Here is a 24535-nt window from a genome sequence, read left to right on the forward strand (position 1 = left end):
CCGCACAAAAAAAAAAAAAAAAAAGAAAACCAAGCCAACTCTGATGCCTCAACTTGCAGCACAATAAACTCTCCTCTTGCTGGTGTTAATATATGGTTTGCATAAAAAACAGCTGCAGATGCACTGTATATGTCGTGTTTGTGCATGTTTCATGAAAGGCTTAGAACTGAGAACAGCTAGAGCAACCTAGAAAGATTTTCCTCTCAGGTGCTTTGGGTCATCTCTCCTTAATGAGACAGTAAAAAAGGGTGTGTAACAGAGCACAGGAGTGAACACTGCACTCTGAACACTCATAAACCAATTAGTTTCCCCAGAGAAAGATGATTGAGATAATTAGATAATCAGGTTGGCAGGCTGGATGACATAAAGAGTCAATTAGCCCATCAACCTAGAAAGTTAAAGGACCTCCTCAGGACCTCTGCTCCTCTCTGGTCCTGAGGAGGTCCGAAAGCACAGAGGATATTTTAAACAGACGGTTGCACAGGGACTTTAGTGGTATAGGTGGAGGGAACTCAAATAAATAGCACTGTGAATGCACAACCAGTGGAGTCCATGCAGTTTCTGCAAGGCAAGAAGACAGGAGCAATAGTCCACCCTGTTACATGGGGTGAGAACCTCGATCATTAGAACCTGATTCTGCAGTGAAAAGCATCTGGGTATGTGGATCTGTTCATGCAGATCTCATGCAGACTGGAGCTTTAGGTCACAACAGTGGTTTTGAGGCTGTTTGATTCCTCCCCTACTTCTCACTTCCCACTCTTCATTTCTTTTTAAAGTGATGAAGTCCTATGGATGTTGTGCAAAAACAGCAGTGTGTATCTCAGAGTGTTCGATAAAGTTCATCACCAAAGTCTCTGAGCACTGCACGGGTAAATTAGATCCGTATTGACTAAACTTCACAGAATGCTCTGCTCTTCTCTGGTTCTAAAAAGCTCTCTTTTCCCATCTTCCCCCCACCTATCATCATCATCATACCTTCTTTATCGAAGAGGCACATCTAGAAGTTACAACCAGATGCCGTTATAACATCCCTAACTCAGCAACACTGGTATGACCTGAACCCGAGTAGCATTCTTCAACAAAGTATGAAACAACTGGTCAAAATGATTAAACACGCCTCCAACTGGATGTGTTGACTTGTTTCCAACACTTCTTTGTACCCCTCTCGCTCAAAACTGGTTTGTTACTATTCAAATTTCCTTATAAACTTACACATCATCTGTATTTGAAGAGCTTATGGGGTGAAATAATAGATACAGCCTCCCTGTGCCTGATACAGAGGGACTCTGAATCAAGGTAAATGTGGTATCTTGAGGACTGTGTTGGAATTGCAAGGTACCACTGTAAGAGCCTGGGGAAGGCCAGTGTAGCAAAACATAGGAGCAGAGCCAGTTTAAAGCAAGATGGGGGTGCATCATGTGTCTGCCTTAGGGAGCAGCCTATTTCTCTCTCTCTGTTTTTGCTTTCTGGTGCATTATCATTCTGAATTCCTTGATGACCTGCTCCATGATTTTTCCAGGGACTGAGGTGAGGCTGACTCGCCTGTAGTTCCCCGGATCCTCCTCCTTCCCTTTTTTAAAGATAGGCACTACATAATGGATAGATGTGGTGGTGCTTTTCCCCCAAGGCCATACCTGCTCAATGTGCTAAAAGCACTTTTCAGACAGTCACAGTAACTTATTTTTAGGGAGAGGAAAGTTGATGACAACTTGGGGAGCTCCAGCAGGGTACATTTATGCAGTCTCTGAATATAGATATTTTGGCATTCTGACAACACTAACATCACAAAATTCTTGCAGCCAACAAAATGAAAAATATGTTTTTCCCGCATTTCGTGCTCTTCTAACTGAATATCAGCATAACAGAATATCTTTCTGATACTTCTAGGCTATGATCCCTTGGAAAGAAAAAAAGACAGATATTGTTAAGCTTTCCCCAAAGTTGCACTCACTGTATTTGTAATTTCTAAAGAATGTTAATGAGACAGCAAAAGTAAATAAGAACAAAACATAACCTGGTTTGAAAGCAGAGGATCACAAATGGGTGTCTACCACAGAGCTTCCTGAAACAGCTCTGAAAAGAAGCCTTTAAAATCAGTTTTCTGAACAAGAGAAAGCACCTAAAGAGTGCTCTATTCTTTATAAAAGACAAAAATATATATGGTATCTCATACAGTACCTCATCCTGTCACCAGATGAAATGCCTGCTTCCACTCACTCCCTGAGGAATGTGCTTTCAAAATTCCACTTCTTCTGACTCAATAACTCCCACTTCAGAACTCTTTCCAATTATGGAGACATCTTCCAGCTGCTTTCGTAAACAGTGTTTGATAGCCTGGTGTTACCTGCAATTAGTTTATTTTCTGGAGGCTACAGGAAACAAAGCTATGTCTGCACACTACAGTTTTCCGTGTCAGGATGGTCTGGCAGTTAAAGCAATAATGTGAGTTCTGTTCCTGGATCTGCCAGACCTTCTGTGTGGCCCAGGGCAAGTTTCTCTGTGCCATAGTTACCCTATCTGGGACTGGGGAGACTACATATTTACTTTTTTCCCCACACAGTGTTGTAAGGTTTAGTCTATTGATGTTTATAAAGCTCTGTGGCATGTTTGAGAAGGTGCCATAAAAGACTCAAATATTATTAGTGAGATCTACTTTAACACCAAAGGAGCCATGATTTACACAATACCTCAATCACCTGTGGGTGAACACTTTTCAAAAAGTGATCTCTCTATCTCTGACCTATCAGTCCTCCTCCTCAAAAGGAAATCAGTGCAACACTTTCAAAAGAAAAGGAGTACTTGTGGCACCTTAGAGACTAACTAATTTATTTGAGCATAAGCTTTCGTGAGCATCCGATGAAGTGAGCTGTAGCTCACGAAAGCTTATGTTCAAATAAATTTGTTAGTCTCTAAGGTGCCACAAGTACTCCTTTTCTTTTTGCGAATACAGACTAACACAGTTGCTACTCTGAAACATTCAAAAGAGGAGCCTAACAGCTTAAATTCATTACTCTGCTGGACACCAAAAATCATGAACTGGAACAACCTGTAATCTATAACCCCCCTCTTTTTTGTCCTGTGCCTGCACAGGTGTTAATGGGCCACTCTACCTTAAATGGTCCCTTATAATATGTGCTAACTACCTATACTAATCTGTTCCACCTTGCACATTGCTGTGAAGCTGGGAGTTCCCTTCCCAGACCTGAAGAGCTCGGTGTGTGTCTCTTAAGCTTGTCTCTCTACCCAACAGAAGTTGGTCCAATAAAAGATATTACCTCACCATCCTTGTCTTCCACAATTTCAAATGCTATTCTGAAAACTTCTATTAAATAGTCACAAATAATATACTTTCTTGTCAATATCCCCCTGAAAATGACTTCAGAATCTTCCTTACTTAGGTCCCAGTTTGTGACTTTCCTTTCGATGATGCAAAATGGAATAAGGGGAGTATGCATCAGCCCTCCAACTGTGCAGTTTAGCTGCATCACTTTTCTGTAGGTGAGGAGAGAGCTCTGAGAGGCTGCTACTTCTCCTCCACGTTGGAGGTTAGGGAGTAGAGTGGAATCTTGGCTGGATTCACCAACATGCAGGCGGGAAAGCTGTTTACTATAGAAAGGCTTAGTATCACATTACTTCCCTAACGGAGGAAGGCACCAACTCACATGCCCTCCCTTGTTACTGGGCCAGTGCATCCACATGCCCTTCTTTGCAAATGGTGAGATGTAAAGTCTCAATCTTGCCCCTCTTGCTTCGAATTCCCTTGCATTACCTCCCACCTTTGGAAAGTAAGTCATGACCTATTTTTTCCTCCCTTTCTGAAATAATTACTTCCTTGAGGTGGTGCCGATTCAGAAGCAGAAAGAGAAATACAGATGTTCTGATCATCATCATTTGCAGAGACATCATAATTAGGATTGTGTCATACATGCCAGATAGTTGATACCTTTATTAAAAAAAAAAAAAAAAAAAAAAAAAAAAGGGCAGGTAATTCTCTCTGGATAGATTCTCTGCTCTGCCAAGTTCATGATGCACCACCTATATGGCTCATTGTGAACTTAAAGCATCCTGAGATTTAGCCTGAAGCAGTCCCCATATAGGTGGAATCTCCACCAGTACATAGCTGGCAGAGGCGGGTCCCCTGCCTCCTGCATCAGCTCTGCTGCCTCTTGTGCCAGAACCTTCAACTCCAGCAGAAGAGAGAAAGGGGAGAGGGCATCGTGACTGCAGAGAAGAGGAGAGAGGCAAAGGGTGGTGGAAGGAGGCTCTATTATACTTGATTCTCCAGCAGCATAAGCTAAAGCTGTCCTGGGCAACTGAGAATCAAGGCACTGTGACAGCTCTGTGGAAGCCTTCACTCTCCACCGCATTGAAGCAGAGCTCAGATACAGTGAAAAATCAAATCCTCCACATCTGTTTATACCTAATGAAGGGCGGTGGTGGTGATGGTATGTGTATGTGTGTGTACGTGGGGGAGGGGGTGGTTCCCAGTCCAGCAGACGAGTATGTCATCTGAATAGAGTCAGCCCTTCACAGAGCTGCTGCACCTGTATAGTTCTGTGTTTGCACTTTTTGAATCGAATACTTCATCCAGACAGACAGTGAAGTTCTTAGAAGAAAAGTATTGATGCAAAGTTATTCCATGCTCCAGTATTTACTCTTGTAAAAGTCGCAGTTGATTGGAGGAAGTGTAAAAGTTACACATACAAAATCAAGGTCAAGAAGCGTACGTCAAAGATGTAAAGTAAATACATTCAGGAGGAAGGCCAACTAGGCCACATTTTTTTAAACTCCTGCTTTGCTTGGTGAATGTAGAACTTAATATACTAGTGGTTATAGACCTAAGCCTGCAAACCCTTCCTCAGATGATTACTACTTACTCATACAACTAGTTCCAGGGACATACCAATGGTTTTGCAGGCTTGGGCCCTTTGTTGTTAAAAGCATTCCATAACAATGGTTCAAGGTCAAGCTGGAAGGGCATGACCTTCCAAAGTAGGGTCTTGCAGGGATCATTTCTAGGTCCAGTCAGTTCTGTTCAATATCATCATCAGTGATTTAGGTAATGGCATAGAGAGTACACTTACAAAGTTTGCAGATGATCCCAAGCTGGGAGGGGTAGCAAGAGCTTTAGAGGATAGAATTAAAATTCAAAACAATCTGGACAAACTGGAGAACTGGTCTGAAGTAAATAGGATGAAATTCAATAAGGACAAATGCAAAGTACTCCAGGAAGAATCAGTTGCACACATACATAATGCCTAGGAAGGAGTGGAGGTGGATTACCAGGAGCGCTGGGAGACCTCTCTCCCAGTGCTCATGTGTGACCACACTCGCACTTTAAAGTGCTACCGTGGAAGCATTCCCACAACAGCGCTTTGAAGTTTCCAGTGTAGCCATGCCCTTACAGTACTATATAAGTGAGTTTGAATAATAATGTTAAGAATTCTACCCTGTTACACCAACATAAATCTAGAGTAACACCAATGATTTCAGTGAAATTACCGAGTGGCTGACTTTGGCCCAATAGCTGGATATTTTGAATTAACATAAAAGAACACCCTAGGCAGAGGTGAAAGTAGGCCAGTACGGCATACCAGTAAGAAGTGGCCTCCGGTACTGGCCCATACACAGTTGATATTAAAGAGCTGCCACGGCAGTGCTTTAACGTTGCTGCCCCTTTTGCCCCTCCCCCTCGGGCCACCGACAGAGGAGGGCTAAAGGGGCAGCTGTCCCAGGGCTCGGCGATTTAAAAGGGCCTGGGGCTCCTGACCAGCACAGCAGCTTGAGCCCCGGGCCCTTTAAATCGCCACCAGAGCCCCAGGCGGCATGGGTCGGGCAGCATGGAAGGGCTGGCTGGTGAAAGCTGACCCACAGCCCCGCCCCTTCTTCCCGAGGCCCCACCCCTTCTGAGGGCCCAGAGCTGGCCCCCCGTAGCGATAAGTCTTTTATATTACTTTCACCCCTGACCCTACGAGAAATAAAGACAAAACGCTGTGATCCAGAAATGGGAATTCCTGCCTGAATGGTAGTTCTTGGCCTCTTTGAATGAGGTGGATGCAGTGGAAGAGGTTGAAGAATTCCTTTTCAAGAGTCTATCATGACATAACGTTGGTGTTTTCATTTCTGCAAAAGACTTAACTTATTATGAGATAGGAGGTAGAAAATGTACTCTTTGAAAGAGTGAGTAGGGGAACCCACCATGCACCATTTAAAGTGGGGTCTGCTACTTACTCCTTAAGTCAAATGCTTTTCTTCCTGATGACAGGTGATGATGCCATTTTGAGGGACACAGTCCAAATGAAGACAAAGGTCACATTGCTAATAAGCACAGTGACAACTTAAAGTAGAGCAGGGGTTCTCAAATTGGAGGTTGTGACTCCTCGGGAGGGGGGGTGTCACAAGGTTATTACATGGGGGTCGCGAGCTGTCAGCCTCCACTCCCAAACCCTGCTTCACTTCCAGCATTTATAATAATGTTCAATATAAAAAAAGTGTTTTTAATTTAAAAAGGGGTCACACTCAGAGGCTTGCTGTGTGAAAGGGGTCACCAGTACGAAAGTTTGAGAACCACTGGAGCAGAGGAAACACCTGGGTTAAGTCTGATCCCTAATCTCTGGAAATCTAATGAGACCCAACAGACATTTGACAAAAACTCTTATCTTTTAAATCTCCATAGATAGCTGCTTGCAAGAAGAACTGCCAGCTGCAAAAAGATCTTTTATGAGTTTTTTCAGGATGTTGCTCCATGGAAGCCCCCTCCTTCTATTGAGATAGTGGTCCCTGAAGTTGTTCTGTGCTCATTAAGGATGAAATTCATTTCTGTGCAAAGGGCCAGCACCTATACATTGCTTATGGCTTGCTTTGATGTGATGTGGTTTGATATGATGAGACAGATAGCACGGATGAATTAAAACTGAGAGTACCAGAGCACTGGTGTGTTAATGTGGTTGAACAATAATGGGCTAGTATACGGAAATTAGCAGTGGTTGCAAGTGATTCATGAGTTTCTTGCTCTTTAGCATTTGCATTTTTGTGAGGAAATACATTTGAACAGCCTTATCGCTAAGGGACAGAATGAGTCCTTGTCCCAGGAGAAGCCCCAGGAATAAACAATGAGCCAGAGTCAAAATCCTGCCCTGCTTGTTGAAGGAAATAAGTTACTGCAGCTTCACTCAATCTACCTTCCTTACTTTGTGCCCACCCAGCTCCGCTGGCTGGAGCGCTGAAGATAGGAAGGGGGGGCGGGGGGAGGGGAGAGAGAGGGTCCAGCTATGGTTTTGGTCACTCTGTGCCCCTCTCTATCATTTCTCCTCCCACTTGCTTGGGAGGATAGGGATGGAAGCGAGAACAGTGTCAGGCATGCAACCCATTCTCCACTCTATGTTTGGACCCAAGATCCAGGGATCCTTCATGCAGCCTCAAAGGGGAGGTCATTAAAGTGAATCACAAACTGGCCCTAAGTAAATGAGGGTATTTTTGTTTGTGTTGGGAAATGAACAAAGTTTACTCTGAACTATAGAGTTGCTTCTAACATCTAAAGACGATACTGATATTTAAAACACCCACTATCAGTACTGTCAAACTATCTATGCATACTATTAATTCAGAAGAACGATTGCATTTGAAGCGTGTTATGTCAGAATGCATCTATGCCATCCGTTTTCTGCAGGCTATAATGCCACGAGCTAAGAGGATGGGTTACTTGTTACTGTGTTTGCAAAACAAGAACCACGTAGACTCGGGGGGGAAAAAGAACTAACCAACTGTAAACCAAAAAACAATCTTCCCCATCCCCTGAGGCCTTTATCTGAAAACATTTTGCTTAAGAAATGAAGCTTAAAAGAGTTACCAATACAAAGAACTACATAGGAAAATATTTTACCTACAGCTTGATCCAAAGCTTAAAATATAATAAATGCCTGAGCAGTAAGAAAGGAAGGCAATTGGTTTATATTTATATTTCATATGGAATATATCTTAAAGGTAAAATACATATAGCCACATGCCCCCATTCTCTCTGCTTTCTTAATGGTTCACTTTGCTGAGCAACAAGAACAGAGATACAGAGACAACAACAGAAAAAGAGCCAAGCTGAGTAGTTTGATGTTTAAATAGTTCCTTTCCATAAAATGACAAGCTCCACCCCGCTAATGGAACATTGGCTATACAAGCCAAGTCCAACAAACCTGGTCATTGTTTAGAGCATTCTGCAGCAGGATACTGTAGATGTGAATAAAACATCTGCTTTCCTAAAAACACCTCTCATATCAGGTTGCAAATCAAGGTGTAATAGATTTCATTATCAGGACCGGATCTAGGCACCAGCAAAGCAAGCACGTGCTTGGAGCAGCACAATTCCAGGGGCAGCATTCTGCCCCCCCCCCCACTTTTTTTTTTTTTTTTGCTTAGGCAGTTGCGCTCTTGGAGCATGGGGCGGTAAAAAACCTAGAGCCGGCCCTGTTCACTATATAGCAAATACAAGCTGGAAGCAACAGAAGAACTGATTCCAGAACTTGTAGTAAATCAATGAAGCATGGACTGGTTTGAAGAGAAGATGAGCTCAACAGGAGAACCAGCTCTTACATTACAGATACAGTGTGACAGATACCTTCATTTTAGAAGCTCCTGAATTCTTTCTGTGTGCCAAGGACTCTTAGGATAAAGGCAGCTTCCCTTTATAAGTTAGTTTCTCTTCCCTGTTTTTTGATATTTGACTTGTAGTTGCAAAGACAAAATAATAAGGAGGTTAACTCTCCCACCCCCAATTTCTAATACATATTTGCTAGAATGTTTTAAACATTTTATGCAGTATATTTTCAAAGCAGTGATTGGGAGCTTTACCACCATAATTCCCTAAAATAGATGACTACTGCAGCACTTAATTTATCTTTGCAATGCTCCTGTATGGTAAGTATCATTACACTTACTTTACAGATGGGTAAAGTAAAACTCAGGCAGGTTAGGTGATCAACTCAAGACCACACAGCAAGTCAACAGAAGAATGAAGGTGCCCAGGTCCCAATACTGTGCTCTAACCACTACAACACACTCTGTATATAACCCAGCTGCTAACCCTGAAATTCGCCTTGGGCTATCATAGTAAAACCACGTTCTTTCCTTCTTGTATATCACCACCACCAATAACGATTCAGCAGGCCAAGTTATGTCCTCAGTGATACCGATGCAACTGCATTGTCTTCAGAGCATTTGACATTTTATTAATCGTGTTAGCACAGAAGGAGGAATGGAATCCAATTCACTCTCTTTTATCTATGTTGGGATAACAATAGCAAAACATATTTTTTGTTACAGAAGTGAATAGAGATGACTAGATCACATTCAGGAAATGTTTGTTGAGTAAGCAAGTGCCATTTTCACATACCTATTTTTCAGAGTGAACAGCACAGGAAAGGCTGTATGTGTGAAAACAAAATTTTTAACTCAACTCACTAACAAATACTGTGCCAACTGAGAGAATGTAACAGTGTCAGCAAGAATACAGGCTGTCAAACTGTGGTGCTCTTCAAGGTTACATTTAATAGCAACAGCAGGCAAACCATCAAAAAGAGCACTGAAGAAATCCTGTTGGCTTGTAATAGCAACATGGATAAGAAGAGTCTTGGGATTAGTCACAGAAAACACATTACTTTGGCTGTTTTCCTGATGGACACAAGCCAAGCTTTTCTGTGGCAGAAACATGCTTTAACAGAGAAAGCTTGGAATCCAAAGTGACCCCAAATATTCCTAACAGAATCAGCTACCAAAAGATTTGACCCATTTATACCTAAGCTAAGGAATCATGCCTCACCACCACTGTCTTGTGCCAATCTACAGCAATTCAACTTAGGCTAGATTCAGACAGGGCCCTCCAAAACAACATTTCAACCAGACAGTAAAATATCAGGATCTGACAGAAGGGATAAAAAAATTCAAGCATAATTCTTCTTACAATGGAAGCCTAATTCATGACACATGACAACTGTACCGGATGGCAACACAGAAACAAAAAAGAATTAGAGTCAAAACAGAATCTTAAGAGTTGCCATATGCAGTTTCAGTGGGGCCAATTACTGCCAAAGGATATAAAGTGAAGCCTCAAAGAGAGTCAAGACTCAAATTGGGCCGAAACAGTGACAAACAGTATTACACATGATCTTAATCATTACAGTAAAATCTCATTGTTTGTAGCATTACAGCAAACATATATTTAATACTGATGGCTGAGGAGTCTTGGTCAAATCATTCTTCATTACATCAGAAAGACTAATTCTCTTTATTCTTACCAGAAGTCTCTTACTTACAGTAACAAAAATAGGGCAAATCAAAGCAGGAGATATAAATTAAAATAAAATAAAAAAAGCTCAAGGAAAACTTTTCTCTATGTACACTACACACAGAAGGAAAGGTTAGTTTTCCACTACATATGAATTCTGGATTATTATAACACCATAATGAAAATAGAATAAAAGAAGACAGAAAAAACACAAACACTAATGTATAATTGCATCAAGTAAGGAGTGCAGCAGAAAATTTTCAGGAATGCACACTGGCCCACACTCAATTCACACTACTTCTTTGCAGTATTGTTTGTGAAGGGGAAAAGAAATCACAATTTCTATTCTTGTGCCTCCTACCCTTGTCCAAATAATTTATCCATTTCTGCTTCCTTCTCTCTTATGGTTCAGAAATCAGTTTCCACATTTTTACAGCACCTAATAACAGCTGTGTCCAGTTTAAGTGTCTACACCCTTAACCAAAATTCTCTTAAATAAAAGTTTATTGTTAGATATAGGGTAGTGTTGCACAGTACAACACGCAGCAAACAAAGAGTAAATACCAGCTCAGCTTCACTCTCAACCTGTCACCAAGGAAGGGCTGCTAGGGAGATGGAGGGAGGAGAAAGCGTCTGAGAAGCTAGGATTCTACATCTTGGGGTTATAGAACTGGGCTGAACCTCTCATTTGGAAGTTTTCTGTATACTTGTCTATTATGTTAATTTCTTTCTCATTATAAACAACAAGTACCTGATTCAGAACTGACGGCTCCTCTTTTATGTCATGTAATTGGATTTACTCTATCATAAAGCTGAACTAGCCTAGTGCTGAATCAGGCCCTAACATCTGAGGATAAGATGTTCCCTATTGAGTTACTGCACTGGTTGATAGAAATTAAAGAGAAAGATAATCAAATAAACAATAACTATAAATAAGCTTATCTTTTTGCTTATTACAACCAAAAGCACCACAAGAACTGAAAAAGATTATGCTGCAAATACTACCCACGGCATACCTGAATGCAGTTCGTCTTCTCCCACAGCCTAAAAAATGCATCAGGGCTTCTTCCAACTTGACAGCCAAGCAAGTAAGATGCATGTCCACCATTCCCATTTTCCTTAGTCTAAAATGTGAGCAAGGGGGTTGCTTGCATACAATCTTATTAGCCTCAGCGATGACTTTGAACTCCTTTTTGAAAGAATCTTTGTAATCCATATAAATCAAAATAGTGCCCATTTCTAGGCTATCATATAGCATAGAACACATAACATGGAACTCTCCAAGGTTTACAATAGCAAGAACGATTCAGATCAGGAAAGGCACAAATTACACCAGACTTGACAATAGATTTTTCTTTTTATAACTAATTAATTTCCCCACCACCCCCCTCTTAAGATGTATGTATTAATAATATAGGAAAAATCTCTCTCTCTGTCTGAAGAGGAATAATATTTAAAAATAAGAAAATGTTCCCCAAGATCAAGAAATTTCAATAATTCTGCTAATGGTGCAGCTTTGTCTAGTTTTCCAGTTTCTTTTTTTAACAGTACATGTCGTCATAGTATTTTGGAAAGCCTGGATATCATGAAAAAAAAATGTATGGTCAGCATAAGGTTTGGTTTGTATCTTCAAATGAAAGGGGGAATACTCCAGGCACACACATAAAATTCACACCTAAACTCAATCCCAAATCCAGCTGCTGGTGGAACACAGCATACTTTAGATGTTATTTTTTAGAGTCAGGTCACTTCTGGAGAATAACCACGAAGGGTGGGGAAGGCTAGCATACATAAATCTGAAATGCAGAGGATAAACTTAAGAATGGGCACCTGGTAATTTTATAGAGGCGTTGCCATTTTCAACAATATATTACTTCCCAAATTCCGGCTCTACTGATCTCTTCCATCTTCCACAACCAAAAGCAATCAAGTCAGAGGACCTGGACCAGCCTGGCTGTTTTAAGAGTTAATTCACTGTAGGCAACTAGGAGTTTCTGATGCTCACCATATGTTTGATAAAAAGCTTTCCCTTTAAAACACTCTGAAAAGCCTCGGCTAAATTGTGCAACAGAGAGTAGTCCATAAACTGAAAGCAAGAACAGCACAACTAATTAAATTTGCTGCTAAAAAATTAAAGCATTCTTAGTTCAAGGGGCATTTACACATATAGGTTATCTTAGATATTAAAAAAGGATTAAATGTATCGGCAACTAGGTTTTACACTGAAACCAAAAAATCTATTTTCCAAAACAAGGTACTTGTAACTTTGCAATTGTTACAAAAAAGGGTGGATAAAAATATTTTTTTTAATTTAAAATCAGATTTTTTGATAAGAAGTTTTTTCTTCAAAAACATATCTAAAGATAGTTTTAATTGACATTCATTATAGCTCAAAGATATCTCATCATGGAATAGGGATTATAAATTCTAGTTCTATAATATGAGACAATATATTCATGTAATATTTAAGAAAAGTTTTGTAAATGAGTTCCAGTAGTTCATGGGTTAGGGAGCCAATCTTATTGGGTTCGAGGGGCTTCTGTATAGATTATTTAGGTTAATTTTTCTATTTCCCCAATAGGACACAATGCTCAGTCTACAAGATACCATCAGGAATGCTTAATTTTGCAGTTCTCAAACTATGGATTTGTGGCCCCAGAGATAGCATGCTTGTTAACAGCAAAAATATTTTTAAATAAATATAGAGGTGAGAAATAACAGAGCTCAAACCTATTGTCCCTCTGCAAATTTGTGTACAGAGTCAATCCCTTACCTCTCTCTAAAAGTGCAAAGTTTCAAAAAGTTCAGTGACTAGAAGATTGTTGGGGGCGGAATAGATCTGGATGATGAGAAGTCTGGAGATAAATGTGAGAAGGGAGGGACAGGCAGTAGAAACAGAAGTGAAACTGTTTGAGCAGCATATTCCGGAAGTCTTGAGGTCTTTCTGAGTGTAGCCTTCATTGATTTGAGATCTACCATACCATTCTTTCCCTAGAAGGGAAAACCTATAATGGCATCAGGCCGTAAAAGAGATCCAGTTTGGGAATATTTTAATGAAGTTCCTCTACCTGTGGGTAAGAGAGGCATGTGTGCAAAATGCAAACAGTGCAACAAAGAACTGGAACAAAGCCTGGTTGCCTCAATGAAACAACATCATGAGAAGTGTTCCTTCTCAGGAGGAAGCTGCATTGAAGCCACCACAATATTCAAGTGCCACCACAATATGAGCTCTAACACAACATTTATCATGATATGGTGGACATTGATAGAACTCAATAAGCATTTATGAACCAGATTTTTGAAGGGTCTTCCTTTTACATGTGCACCTCTTTGTGTCTACACAATGGTCATCTGTGTGTGCATATGGGTACAAGAGAAGCCTGAAACTGTTGACCTTCCAGGCACATTGCAAGCCTATCCATCCCTTTGGCTAAAGATTTGGGAAAGGCTGAAGTGTGAAGGGGAAGTCAGACCTGAAAAGGATTTTTTCCCAGTTTGGTGGATTTTCTTTTTATTTATGTGAGATGGGACTTCTGGGTGCGCTTTTTTTGTTTGATGAATTTTAAAAAACTTTCAAAGTGCCCAGTATGTGTAATAGGCACTGGATGTTTATAAATCAAAATAAATATATATTGTATGGGTCAGATGTATCAAACTGGAGGCCAGAAGTCCATTTGTAAAACAGTGTATTCTTATTTGTGTGAACATCTAACACAAATAGATGTATTAATCATGAAACTGTGCAGGTACAATTTTGTCCATGTGGTTTCTGTATATTGGTGTCTGGCCTTTGAGTTAAAAATGTAGGCCTACATGCCCATAGTATACTGAAGGAATTTATAATCCCTATTCACTTAAAGTTAATCTGAAACAGTCATTTTAAATAAGAAAGGACAGTTTTGTATTTAAGACACAGGACTACAACTCAGACAGTCTAGAATCTAGATTTGTTTCCCAGATCTACCAGGGATTTCCTTTTTGACCTGCGGCCAGATATTATGGTGACAAGAGCCATACAATTACCTATACACATAAATACGTGATTTCCTGACAATTAGTTTACACACTCCCAATAGAACCAGAAAAGTGGTTCCCTCATTTATTATGAGCCACAAAGTACAGAAAATTCCCAAATTCAATATTTGACAATTGCATCACAGGTCATAGAGAAAAGTCAAAAGTAATTTTAATCAGATTTCAATCGTTCAAGCACCTTTATATGAACTTCAAGTGGCAACAATTTACAAGTATTATATTAATTTCTTTCTTGAACTGTTCATATTGAGTGTGAGGCCATCAGTTTAGTTTAGAGAAACAACGATCGCCTGACGTCTCTGGTTCTCTGTACTGGGTTTTAATTAAGACAATTTCTATAAACTGGGTAGCTGATTAGCCAAAAATTAAACAAAATCAATTTTATATACTCTCTCCTAAGAGAATGTATTGGCCCACAGCCAATAGGGCACTTGTCATTGTCATATTATTGTGTTAGGGGCAAAACATCAATATAAGGAAAGTAAGCTCATCCCACGTATGGCCAGTATAGACCTTACACAGCTTTAAAATAACAACAAGCTGTGATAGGTTCTCGATATGTTTATATAAGTCTTAAGATAGCTGGAGTATCTGGTCTGGTGAAGTTATCTCATTATGTTTTACCATACATTAAACAAAAGTAAGCAGGGATATCAAGAGGCTGCAAATATGCTTATTAATCAATGATGATGAGAAAATGGTCCCCTCATTGAAAATAAAAACCTCATTGTTTTAAAATTGTGAGTATTCAAAAGACAAGTAAGGATGCAGCAGATGCTGACACTGGTAGTAATTGTAATTGCTTAAGAATTTGGATAGACCAGGAAGGAAGCAATACAACACAGTATGAATTGAAGGCGCAACTGCTGATACATATCAAGCTGTGAGAGCTAGTAGTGAATTTTAATATTTTAGCTTTCTCGGGAAAATTACCAGATTCTACCAAAAGAGATGAACTTTGACACAAAACTAAATGAAAATAATAATTAACAAATATTATTACTTCATTATTTTGCTAAAAGTTTTAATCTGAATTTAACAAAAAAACCTTAACTCCCCAAATTTGATGGCTTAGTTTTCAGTGAAATACTTATCTGTCTTGGTATGTGGGAATAAAGAATATTATCAATATTTGATGTCTCATATTTTGATTATAATATTTTGGGCACATATATTGCATATTTTAATAAAATTGTTACTATAACCATTTGCTTAATTCACTAAATCTCTCTGTAGACTGCATTTCTTTACAGATATAACAAGTCTAAATAGGCAGCAGGAAAGCAATAAATATAAGCAAGTTTCAATTGAATTTCCACAATAGTTATCATAAATTTTGGGTGCCATATGTTCAAATACCTCTATACACTGTTAAACATTTTAGCACAAATTTACTCCAACATGGGCAGGTGCCATAATATAACAAACTTGGACATGGAAACAGAAACTATTAAAACAACAGAAGAACAGATTTAAAACAAAATTAAAATAAAAACAAAAATCTGGAATCTTGATTGAGATCATTGTTACAAATTACAAGAAATAACAGAGGTGCAAACTGGGCATTTTTCCTCTTCTGAGCTGCAGTATGTAAGGTTGACCACTAGCTACTTTTATCACACAAAAAGTAATCTACTAGCATTTGAATTTAGTTTCTCAAATTTTAAGCCCCAAACTATCTTAGATCTTTTGGGTGATACAACTGAGTGTCTTTATCACTCTGCATCTAGCTAATCAGCGTCCTTTCCAGGCCATTTTTCCCCCAGGAAACATAACTCAATAACCTGAGTGTTGATTCACTTCAGAGGGTCTTTTTTAGGGAAGATGCATTCAAATACCAGAGTTTTGATCATGAGAGCCTACCAATGTTTATTCCTTCATCAGCTTACTACTTACTATTAATGTCAGAAGTACGCATGGTCAATTACCAAACAGATATGTGCAAGGGATGTTGAGTATTGAATTAATAGACTTTGAAGTGCATTTGCAAGTCTTAATAGATCCCATATGTACTGTCTACAATGCACTTTTTATGCTGACACCTCTATCACACAAGATCCTTCTTTTTTTCCAAAATGGTTTTGCCAGGTTTGAGAAAAAAAGTCAAATTAAAAATCACAAATTTAAAATTCCTTACCAATGTAATTAACAATACATTTCTTTGTTTAAAACTAGAATATTTCTAAAGTATAATTTATGTTTGACCATGTATGCTGTTTCATTCATTTTTTTAATTTCACACATCTGGGACAATGAAAATTTGATCAGTCAGTTTCACCTTTCTAATTAGGTACAGATTTTGCATCCTATACAATGCTACCATATTTGGGTTGCAAGTTTTGGGCCTAAACTACCAGACAATGTTCTTATAAGTATAATTAAAAACTGATGCATGAAAAATATGATTGCATATTACACTCCATACTCTGCTAATCACTCCTTCCCTATCCTTACTAATCTTTCATATTTATATGTTGTGTATTTCCCCACTGCTTTGGTAGGGCTGACAACTGGGTAATATTTAAAAACCAGACTCTCCAGCAGGAGCGCCGGAACTTCCCCGTACCGCCTCTTCCCCCTGAGATGCCACACTTGCTCCACCTATTCCCCACAAAACCCTGCCTCTGCCCCGCCTCTTCACCGAGTCCGCGCCCCATCCACTCCTCTTCTCCCGTCCGTCGCTCACTGCTTTTCCCCTGACCCCCACATCCCCCAGGTCAGGAGGGACTTGCCTGTGGAGCTGTGGCTGGGAGCTGCAGTCGCCCGACAAAGGTAGTAAGCAGGCCTGGCTGAATAGGGGCTGGAGCAGGTGATGACCCAGTGCCTCCACCACTCGCAGTACCCAGACTTTGGGCGTCCAGTCAGTAGATCTGACTGGACATTGTCAAGTCCCCTTCTTGACCAGATTTTCTGGTCGAAAACCAGGCACCACGCCACCCTATGCTTTGCTCCATTATGTGTTTATTTGGTTTATTTATTTATTTATTGGTGGTGCATTAGAAACAAAGTGATACAACAAGACTTTTGATATCTTAAGAGTATATTGCATTTTAGAGTTCAGGAGTCCATTAACTGGACATTACTGTCTGCACAAACAGAGGACAGTGGAGGGACAAAACACCACAAGAAAAGGAATTCTTTAAATTCAGCTATTTTTTAAAAAATTCTCTCCCTCCCTTATTTCCAGGAACCCTTACTCAGCGCATACAGATAGACATTACAGTCATCACCCAAAGATACATACAAGGACACAGAAAAGAGACCTCAACATCTTTGGCTTCAGGCACACAGACCTCTACCCACTGAGCAGAAGAAGTCCGCAAAAGGACTAGCCTCCATAAGGCAAAGCTCATTCTTGAACTCAGTGCATAGTTTCTGTGATTCATAGGCATTCTATCCAACGTTTGGTTGCCACAGTACTCTCTGACCCTCAAAATGGATTAGTGGGAACTCCAAGTCCTATGGATGTCAAGAGACTCTCAAGGGAGCAGACTAGCATATTCCAATGCATTATCTAGGCCAAAGGTGGCAAGTGCCATGGTCTTCAACCAACTACATAGATACAGCACAGGAAATGCAACTATTGACCTTTGCCTCCAAAAACATGTATAGCTTATGAATCTATTATACTCATAAATTACTTTTTTCTAATTATAGTATTACTTTAATTTTCTAATTATTTTATTAAATTGGCTATCGACAGAGCAGATGCATCACCACCTCACTCAAGCACGTACCTGCCCATTTGCTTGGCTGTACCAGATGACATTCATCACACTCATCACCTCCAAAGGCTTCATACCTCAGCAATACTTTATCCAAAGAAAGGCTCCTTCTCTGGATTCCAATATTTTGATATTTCTCAAAAAGACTCTATTGGCAAACTGTATTTTGCATGTTTCAAAGTAATCCTTGGTTTTAATAGGAAGTCGGTAGCAGTATCACATGTGACTAAATCAAGTACTGCATATTGTACTATTTGTTCAGCTTACTCATATGTACACACTTTTTTATACAAAAAAGTATCTCAAATATTTCCAATGTTTGGGTGATCTGCACTATTCTATCTATCAAGGCCTTCTTGTATACCATCCATCATAGTCTGCCTGCATTTTTTTTAAATGTCAAAACATTTTCAAAAATGAAACAATTTTCAGACTGCCACAGTGCATTTCCTAATTACGGTGTTTACACAAGTTCTTCTTTTTTTTTTCTTAAATGTAGCAGTCAGTCAAATGGTAGGCTGCGGTGAAATACTTTCCCGATGACACATTCCTATCTCTGTATATTTTATTGATATTCCAACACATGGGATGTACATATCCCGTAAGATTTCTTCTCACAAGAACAAACCACTCTCAGTACCCGTCTAAGATAGCTTCTGCCTTAGCTCTAGTTCAGCAAGCTATGTGTCCTGAAATATTCTGATTCATAGAATCATAGAAATGTAAGGCTGGAAGGGACCTCAAGAGGGCATCAAGTCCAGCTGCCTGTGCTAAGGCAGGACCAAGTATACCTAGACCATCCCTGATAGGAGTTTGTCCAACCTGTTCTTCAAAACCTCCAATAATGGGGATTCCACAACCTTCCTTGAAAGTCTAGTCCAGAACTTAACTACCTTTACAGTTAGAAATTTAATACCTAATTTAAATCTGCCTTGCTGCAGATTAAGTCCATTACTTCTTTTCCTGCCTTCAGTGGACATGGAGAACAATTGATCAGTGTCTCTTTATAACAGCCCTTAACATATTTGAAGACTATCAGATCCCCCCTCAGTCTTCTTTTCTCAAGACTAAACATGCCCAGGTTTGTTTGTTTGTTTTTTTTTTTTAAACCTTTCCTCATAGGTCAGATTTCTAAATCTTTTATCATATTTGTTGTTCTCCTCTGGACTTTTTCTGATTTGTCCATATTTTTTCTGAAGTGTGGCGACTAGAACTGGACACAGTACCAGCTGTGGTCCCACCAGTGCCAAGCAGAGCAGGACAATTACCTCTTATGTCTTACTTCCAACACTTCTGTTAATACAGCCTGGAATGATATTAGCCTTTTTCACAATGGCATCACACTGTTGGCTCATATTCAATTCAATCATTCCCCCTCTCTGCCCCCCGCCCTTTCAAGAAGTACTGCGACGTAGCCAACGATTCCTAAGTGAAGTACTTTGCACTTATCTTTATTGAATTTCATTTTGTTGATTTCAGACCAATTCTTTAACTTGTCAATGTAATTTGGAATGTCAATCCTGTCCTCCAAAGTGTTTGCATTCCTCCCATTCTGATGTCATCTGCAAACTTCACAAGCAAACTCTTTATTCCATTATCCAAGCCATTAATGAAAATATTGAATAGTACCTGACCCAGGACTGACCCCCACATGACTCCACTAGATAATCTTTCCCATTTGACAGTGAACCATAACTACTCTTTAGTTGAGGTCTTATGCACCCACCTTATAGTAATTACATCTACATCACGTGTTCCTTGTTTGCTTATGAGAATGTCATGTGGGACTGTGTCAAATGTCGTACTAAAAATCAAGATATATCATGTCTACTGCTTCCCCCCCCATTTATTAGGCCAGTCACCCTTTCAAAAGAAGGAAATTACTTTGGTTTGACATGATTTGTTCTTGACAAATCCGTGCTGGCTATTCTTTAAAATCTTGTTATCCTCTATATGCTTACAAATTGATTTAATCATTTGTTCCAGTATCTTTCCAGGTGTCAAAGTTAGGTGGATTACTCAGTAATTCCCCGGGTCCTCTTTGTTCCCTTTTTAAAAGATAGCTACTATATTTCCCTTTCCCCAGTTCTCTGGGACCTCATCCATCCACCATGCATTCTCAAAGATAACTGAGATTGCTTCAACAAGTTCCTTAAGTACGCTAGAATGAATTTAATCAGGCCCCGCCTATTTGAGATTTTGGCTTGTTGATGCTTCCATATTACTTTTATGGAGAAAGTAAAAATCCAAACAAACACCATAGAAATACTGGTAGGTTTAGAGGACCTAAACCTTTGTGTTCAGCCTTATACCAATGGGGAAACCCCCGCCTGCCACAACTTATTTGCTGCAAAGTTATACCCACTTGGCAACACCTCAAACATAAACAAGCTACTGTCCAACTCAACTTAACAGTACCTCAAATAGCAAAGCAAGAATAGACAGAGATCTTTAGAAATTTCAAACTAGGAATGGGACCTTTGGAAGGAATCAAATTAGTTCCAGGGCTGAATGAAGAGCAGTGCAGGTCAGTGAAAACTGTATGAATCAAAGATCCACCCAGTCCTTTGTTGCAATCCTGGTTCCCCAGCTGCAGAGCTAGGGACAGCCTGCTTCCTGAAAGCTGACTGCCTTATCTCCCTCCTTTGGCCCCAATGCAGCTATCATGGGAGCAGATCTCCTGTAGCATTAAACCCACTGGCTCAGGCTTTCAATCTCACCTTGAGTCATCAACATCAAGGGACATTATGCACAGAATTTAAAGGGAAAGTAGAACCCTAAGAGGACTACAAAGGGCTTAATTATGAGAGCAATTTTTACTGGTTTATTTCTTTTGTCATTAATGTATTCTATTCCTGGCCCTTATTTATTCTTATTTTACCTCTATGCAGACAGCATCATAACATATCACCTCTGGCACCCATCTTTATACAAAAGAGGGATGACAATATTCTTCTGGCTCTACATTGTTAATATCTTGCCCAGCCCTAGCCTCTCCTAACCACTTCCTTCCCCTATTTCTCATTCGTGTAAAGCAGTCTTTTCCTTCTGCTGTTCCTTCTTCTGAAAGTAGAATGGAAAGAAAAAAGGTCTGAATGGTGGTAGTCCAGCAGACTGTTAGTAAATGAAATGAATGAAGTGTAGGCAAATCTCTCGCAAGGTTCCAAAATTAAAGAGGCAGATTTTCAGGATCTCTCTTTCCTTGCAACCTGATTAAAAGAGTAGGGTTCTGAAAAATGTACCCATTTTATTTTCTCTTTTTTTCATTAACCTAAAAAAGAGTTATTTACATTAGATATTTTAAAGGAAGGGTAAAATAAACTAAGTTCCTTATCTCTCCCCTTAGTTTTTCTTCCTTTTGCCCTGATGATGCGCCAATTTCTCCTTCTCTAACTACCACGAATCTCAAAAAGGCTTGCACAGAACCCTGATTTCTTTAGAACCCAACAACGCCATTCTTTAAATGACTGGATGAGTCACTGTTGTGCAGAATGAGATTCCACTCTTAAAGCAGTAGTTTCACAACTGTTGTCTGCAGAAGACTTGCTGGTGGTCTACAGAGAACTGGCTGATCACATGGTGCTGGCTCTACTCCTTCTTTCCAGCTGCTACATTACAGCAAAGGCAGCTAAAAACACATTAAAGATTAACCCGATATTACTTTTCTGTACAAACTACTACTTCAGTTGCCACAAGGATGTTATATTACTATGAGCTAGAGGGTAGATATCCACAAGACACAAACTCTACTAGGATATGGTTCATAGTTTGAGAGCCCTTGATGGTGAATTTCCCTGCAGAATTCCCTGTTCTGGCAAGTTTGGGAAATGGAAGATTGGGAGCAGGAATCAAATCAAGTTTTTTCACATGGCAATGAAAAACATTAGGCCACTTGCTTGTTTTCGTTAAAAATCAGGTTTTTTTTTTTTCATTTCCAGTTGTGCCAACACTATTAAATTGGTTATATTGATTACCTACCTAACAGATTTTTTTTAAAACTGTACCAGGTAGCGCAAGTCAGACAGCTTTAGCCCCATTTTTGCATGTGGCAGCTTTTCTGGTGGCACCGTAGACAACTGTTTGCACAGTGGCAATTACATTGTAAAAAGAGAGGTTTCAGAGTAACAGCCGTGTTAGTCTGTATTCGCAAAAAGAAAAGGAGTACTTGTTGCACCTTAGAGACTAACCAATTTATTTGAGCATCCGATGAAGTGAGCTGTAGCTCACGAAAGCTTATGCTCAAATAAATTGGTTAGTCTCTAAGGTGCCACAAGTACTCCTTTTCTTTTTGTAAGAAGAGAGATACCGCAGCTCAGATACCTGCAAAATTCTACATTCCCCTTGCTTGTGTATAGCACAAATTCAGTGGAACCCTACTATAACACCACAGAAAGACTTCACTTAAGGAAAGGTTCACCGTGAGAAGAGCAACAATTTGCACATTGCAATATATATGGAAACAACTTGGAACATTCATTCTACTTCACCAAAAAAGAATTTAACTTTAAGTCACCTCATGTACTCAATCTGCCCTAAGGAAGTTACATAACTGACCTAGATGATCACTGAATGCATAGTACCAAAATATATTAAGTGACAACTAGAACTTATATGTATATAAGGGAAAATCAATTCCTACTATATTAAGAAGTGGGTAATTCAGCTGACTTCTTGTTGGCTAACAAGATTACAGAGTGCAGGTCTTTATTCCGTTATAAAAGTAATCTGGAAAAGTCTTTTTTGTCCAAGTAAAAAAATGTATTAAACTTTCAAGTGAATCAACAGGTTCTCCCCCCCCCCCCCACAAGATAAGATCAATTTCTTTCTAATTATGTTAATCACTGGAGAGCTTGTGCTGCCTTCAAGACGGAAGAGGCTACAGCATTAAATTTAAGAAGATGAGAGGAATTAATTAAGCAGTAAACTTACTTTCCTGTGATAAATTGGCTTCTGGAAGGCGTGCACATAGGCTGAACATAGTAATTCTCCAGTTTAACCCCTTCAGCAGCCAGCCTGTCCAGAGTTGGTGTCCTGATCTCTGATCCGTGGTACCCTACATCTCTGAATCCCTGATCGTCAGCCAGGATGAAAACGATGTGAGGCTGAGTGGTGGGTACGCTGGCCTCTAGCTCCTTTCCAAGCTCGGCCCTTGTGGTCTCCAGGCTAGATGCGAGGGTGTCCCAGGACAAGTAGCCGTAGGTGAGGAGGCTGAGCACAGAGAAGCCGGCCAGCAGCCCCCCGGCTAGCATTGTCCCCTTGCAGAGCCAGTGGTGCGGTGCACATCCACCGGGGGCCATTCACTTCGGCCAAGGCTGGCGAGAGCGCACAACAGAGAGAGGCTCTGGGCACCGGAGGCGAGGGCAGCCTCAAGGGGTTTCCACCCCGGACGAGCCACGGGGAGCCCAGCTCATCCCGACTTCAGCTGCCTCTGCAGGCGGGGCGGGGGCAGGGCGCAGACCCCCAGCCCCTCCTCCAGCCCCAAAAGCCCGAGGATGGCCGAAGCCAAGCCAGGATCAGAGCATCCTTCGCCGGTGTCCCTGCTGGAGCCAGGGGAGCTGCCGTGACCCTGCGCCCATGCCGGGGCGATTCGTCGGGTCCCCGGCCGGGGAGCTCCGCCGCCCGCGGGGACAACCCCAGGCGCCCCCTCTCAGCTGGGGGGCGGCTGCTGCTAGAGGAGAAGCCCCCGAGCTCCCCCCGTCCAGTCTCCCGCCTGCTCGGCCGGGCGCTCCCCCTGTGTCACGCCGGGCATCAGGGAGAGTCTGGAGAACAAGCCGCTCCGCACCCTGACGCGAGTCCGCTCTCCGCCCGCCTGCGCTGGCGAGCAGCTCCCTCCGCCCTCCCCGCTCGGCGGGAGCCTCCCCCTCGCCTCCCAGAGTACACGCCGGCCGGCGGCTTCCCCTGCAGGGACCCGGCAGCAGGGAGCTGCCCCAGCACTAGCCCCGGCCAGCCCCACTCGAGGCCGCTTCCCCGCCGACTGGCTCGGGTACAACCCCCCACCGGCCAGGAGGGGCGGCCGGAGGCTCGGGGGAGGAAGGGGACAGGGCAGCGGAGCCCTGCGGAAGAACTTCTCCGAGCGCCGGAGTCAGCGCCCCGCCGCTTTCAGCCCAGCTTCGCCTCTCCCCTCACGCCTCGGTTTGGTCCCCTCTTTCGCTCGCCCTCCTCGCTGTCTCCCATTTCTCCCCTTCCCCTCCCTTGCAGTCCCATCTTCTCCACCCACGCCTCCTCCCCTTCCCCTGGCCCCTGTTTCCCTTGGGCTCTCTTGTCCCCTCCACTCGACTCGATTCTGCCCCTCTGCTTCCAGCCTGTCCGCACTCCCGCCCTTGGGCAGGGCTCCTTAGCTGGAGACTTTCACTTTTCTTTTCCTCTCCTCCCTTCTTCCTGTTGGCCGCAGCCCCCTTTCCAGGTGGCTCTACCCTTTGCCTCTCTTTTCGGACGGCGGGAGCCTCCTTCCAGGCTCCAGCTGCGCAGCTATGGAAAAAAAATGCCACTCAGGGCCTGAAAC

The 24535-nt window shown here is 41.3% G+C and overlaps 1 protein-coding gene across 1 annotated transcript in view; it reads right to left on the bottom strand.

Annotated features, from left to right (window-relative positions):
• ARSJ (arylsulfatase family member J) overlaps window positions 1–23330 on the bottom strand; it is a 50891-nt gene extending 27561 nt beyond the window's left edge. Inside the window, exon 1 of the mRNA XM_077814412.1 lies at window positions 22963–23330. Coding sequence (XP_077670538.1) covers window positions 22963–23330 — 368 coding nt within the window. The remainder of the gene's footprint in view (window positions 1–22962) is intronic.
• Between the last annotated feature and the right edge of the window lie 1205 nt (window positions 23331–24535).

The sequence above is a fragment of the Eretmochelys imbricata genome, chromosome 4, assembly GCF_965152235.1.
Source record: "Eretmochelys imbricata isolate rEreImb1 chromosome 4, rEreImb1.hap1, whole genome shotgun sequence".
Lineage (NCBI taxonomy): Eukaryota > Metazoa > Chordata > Testudines > Cheloniidae > Eretmochelys > Eretmochelys imbricata.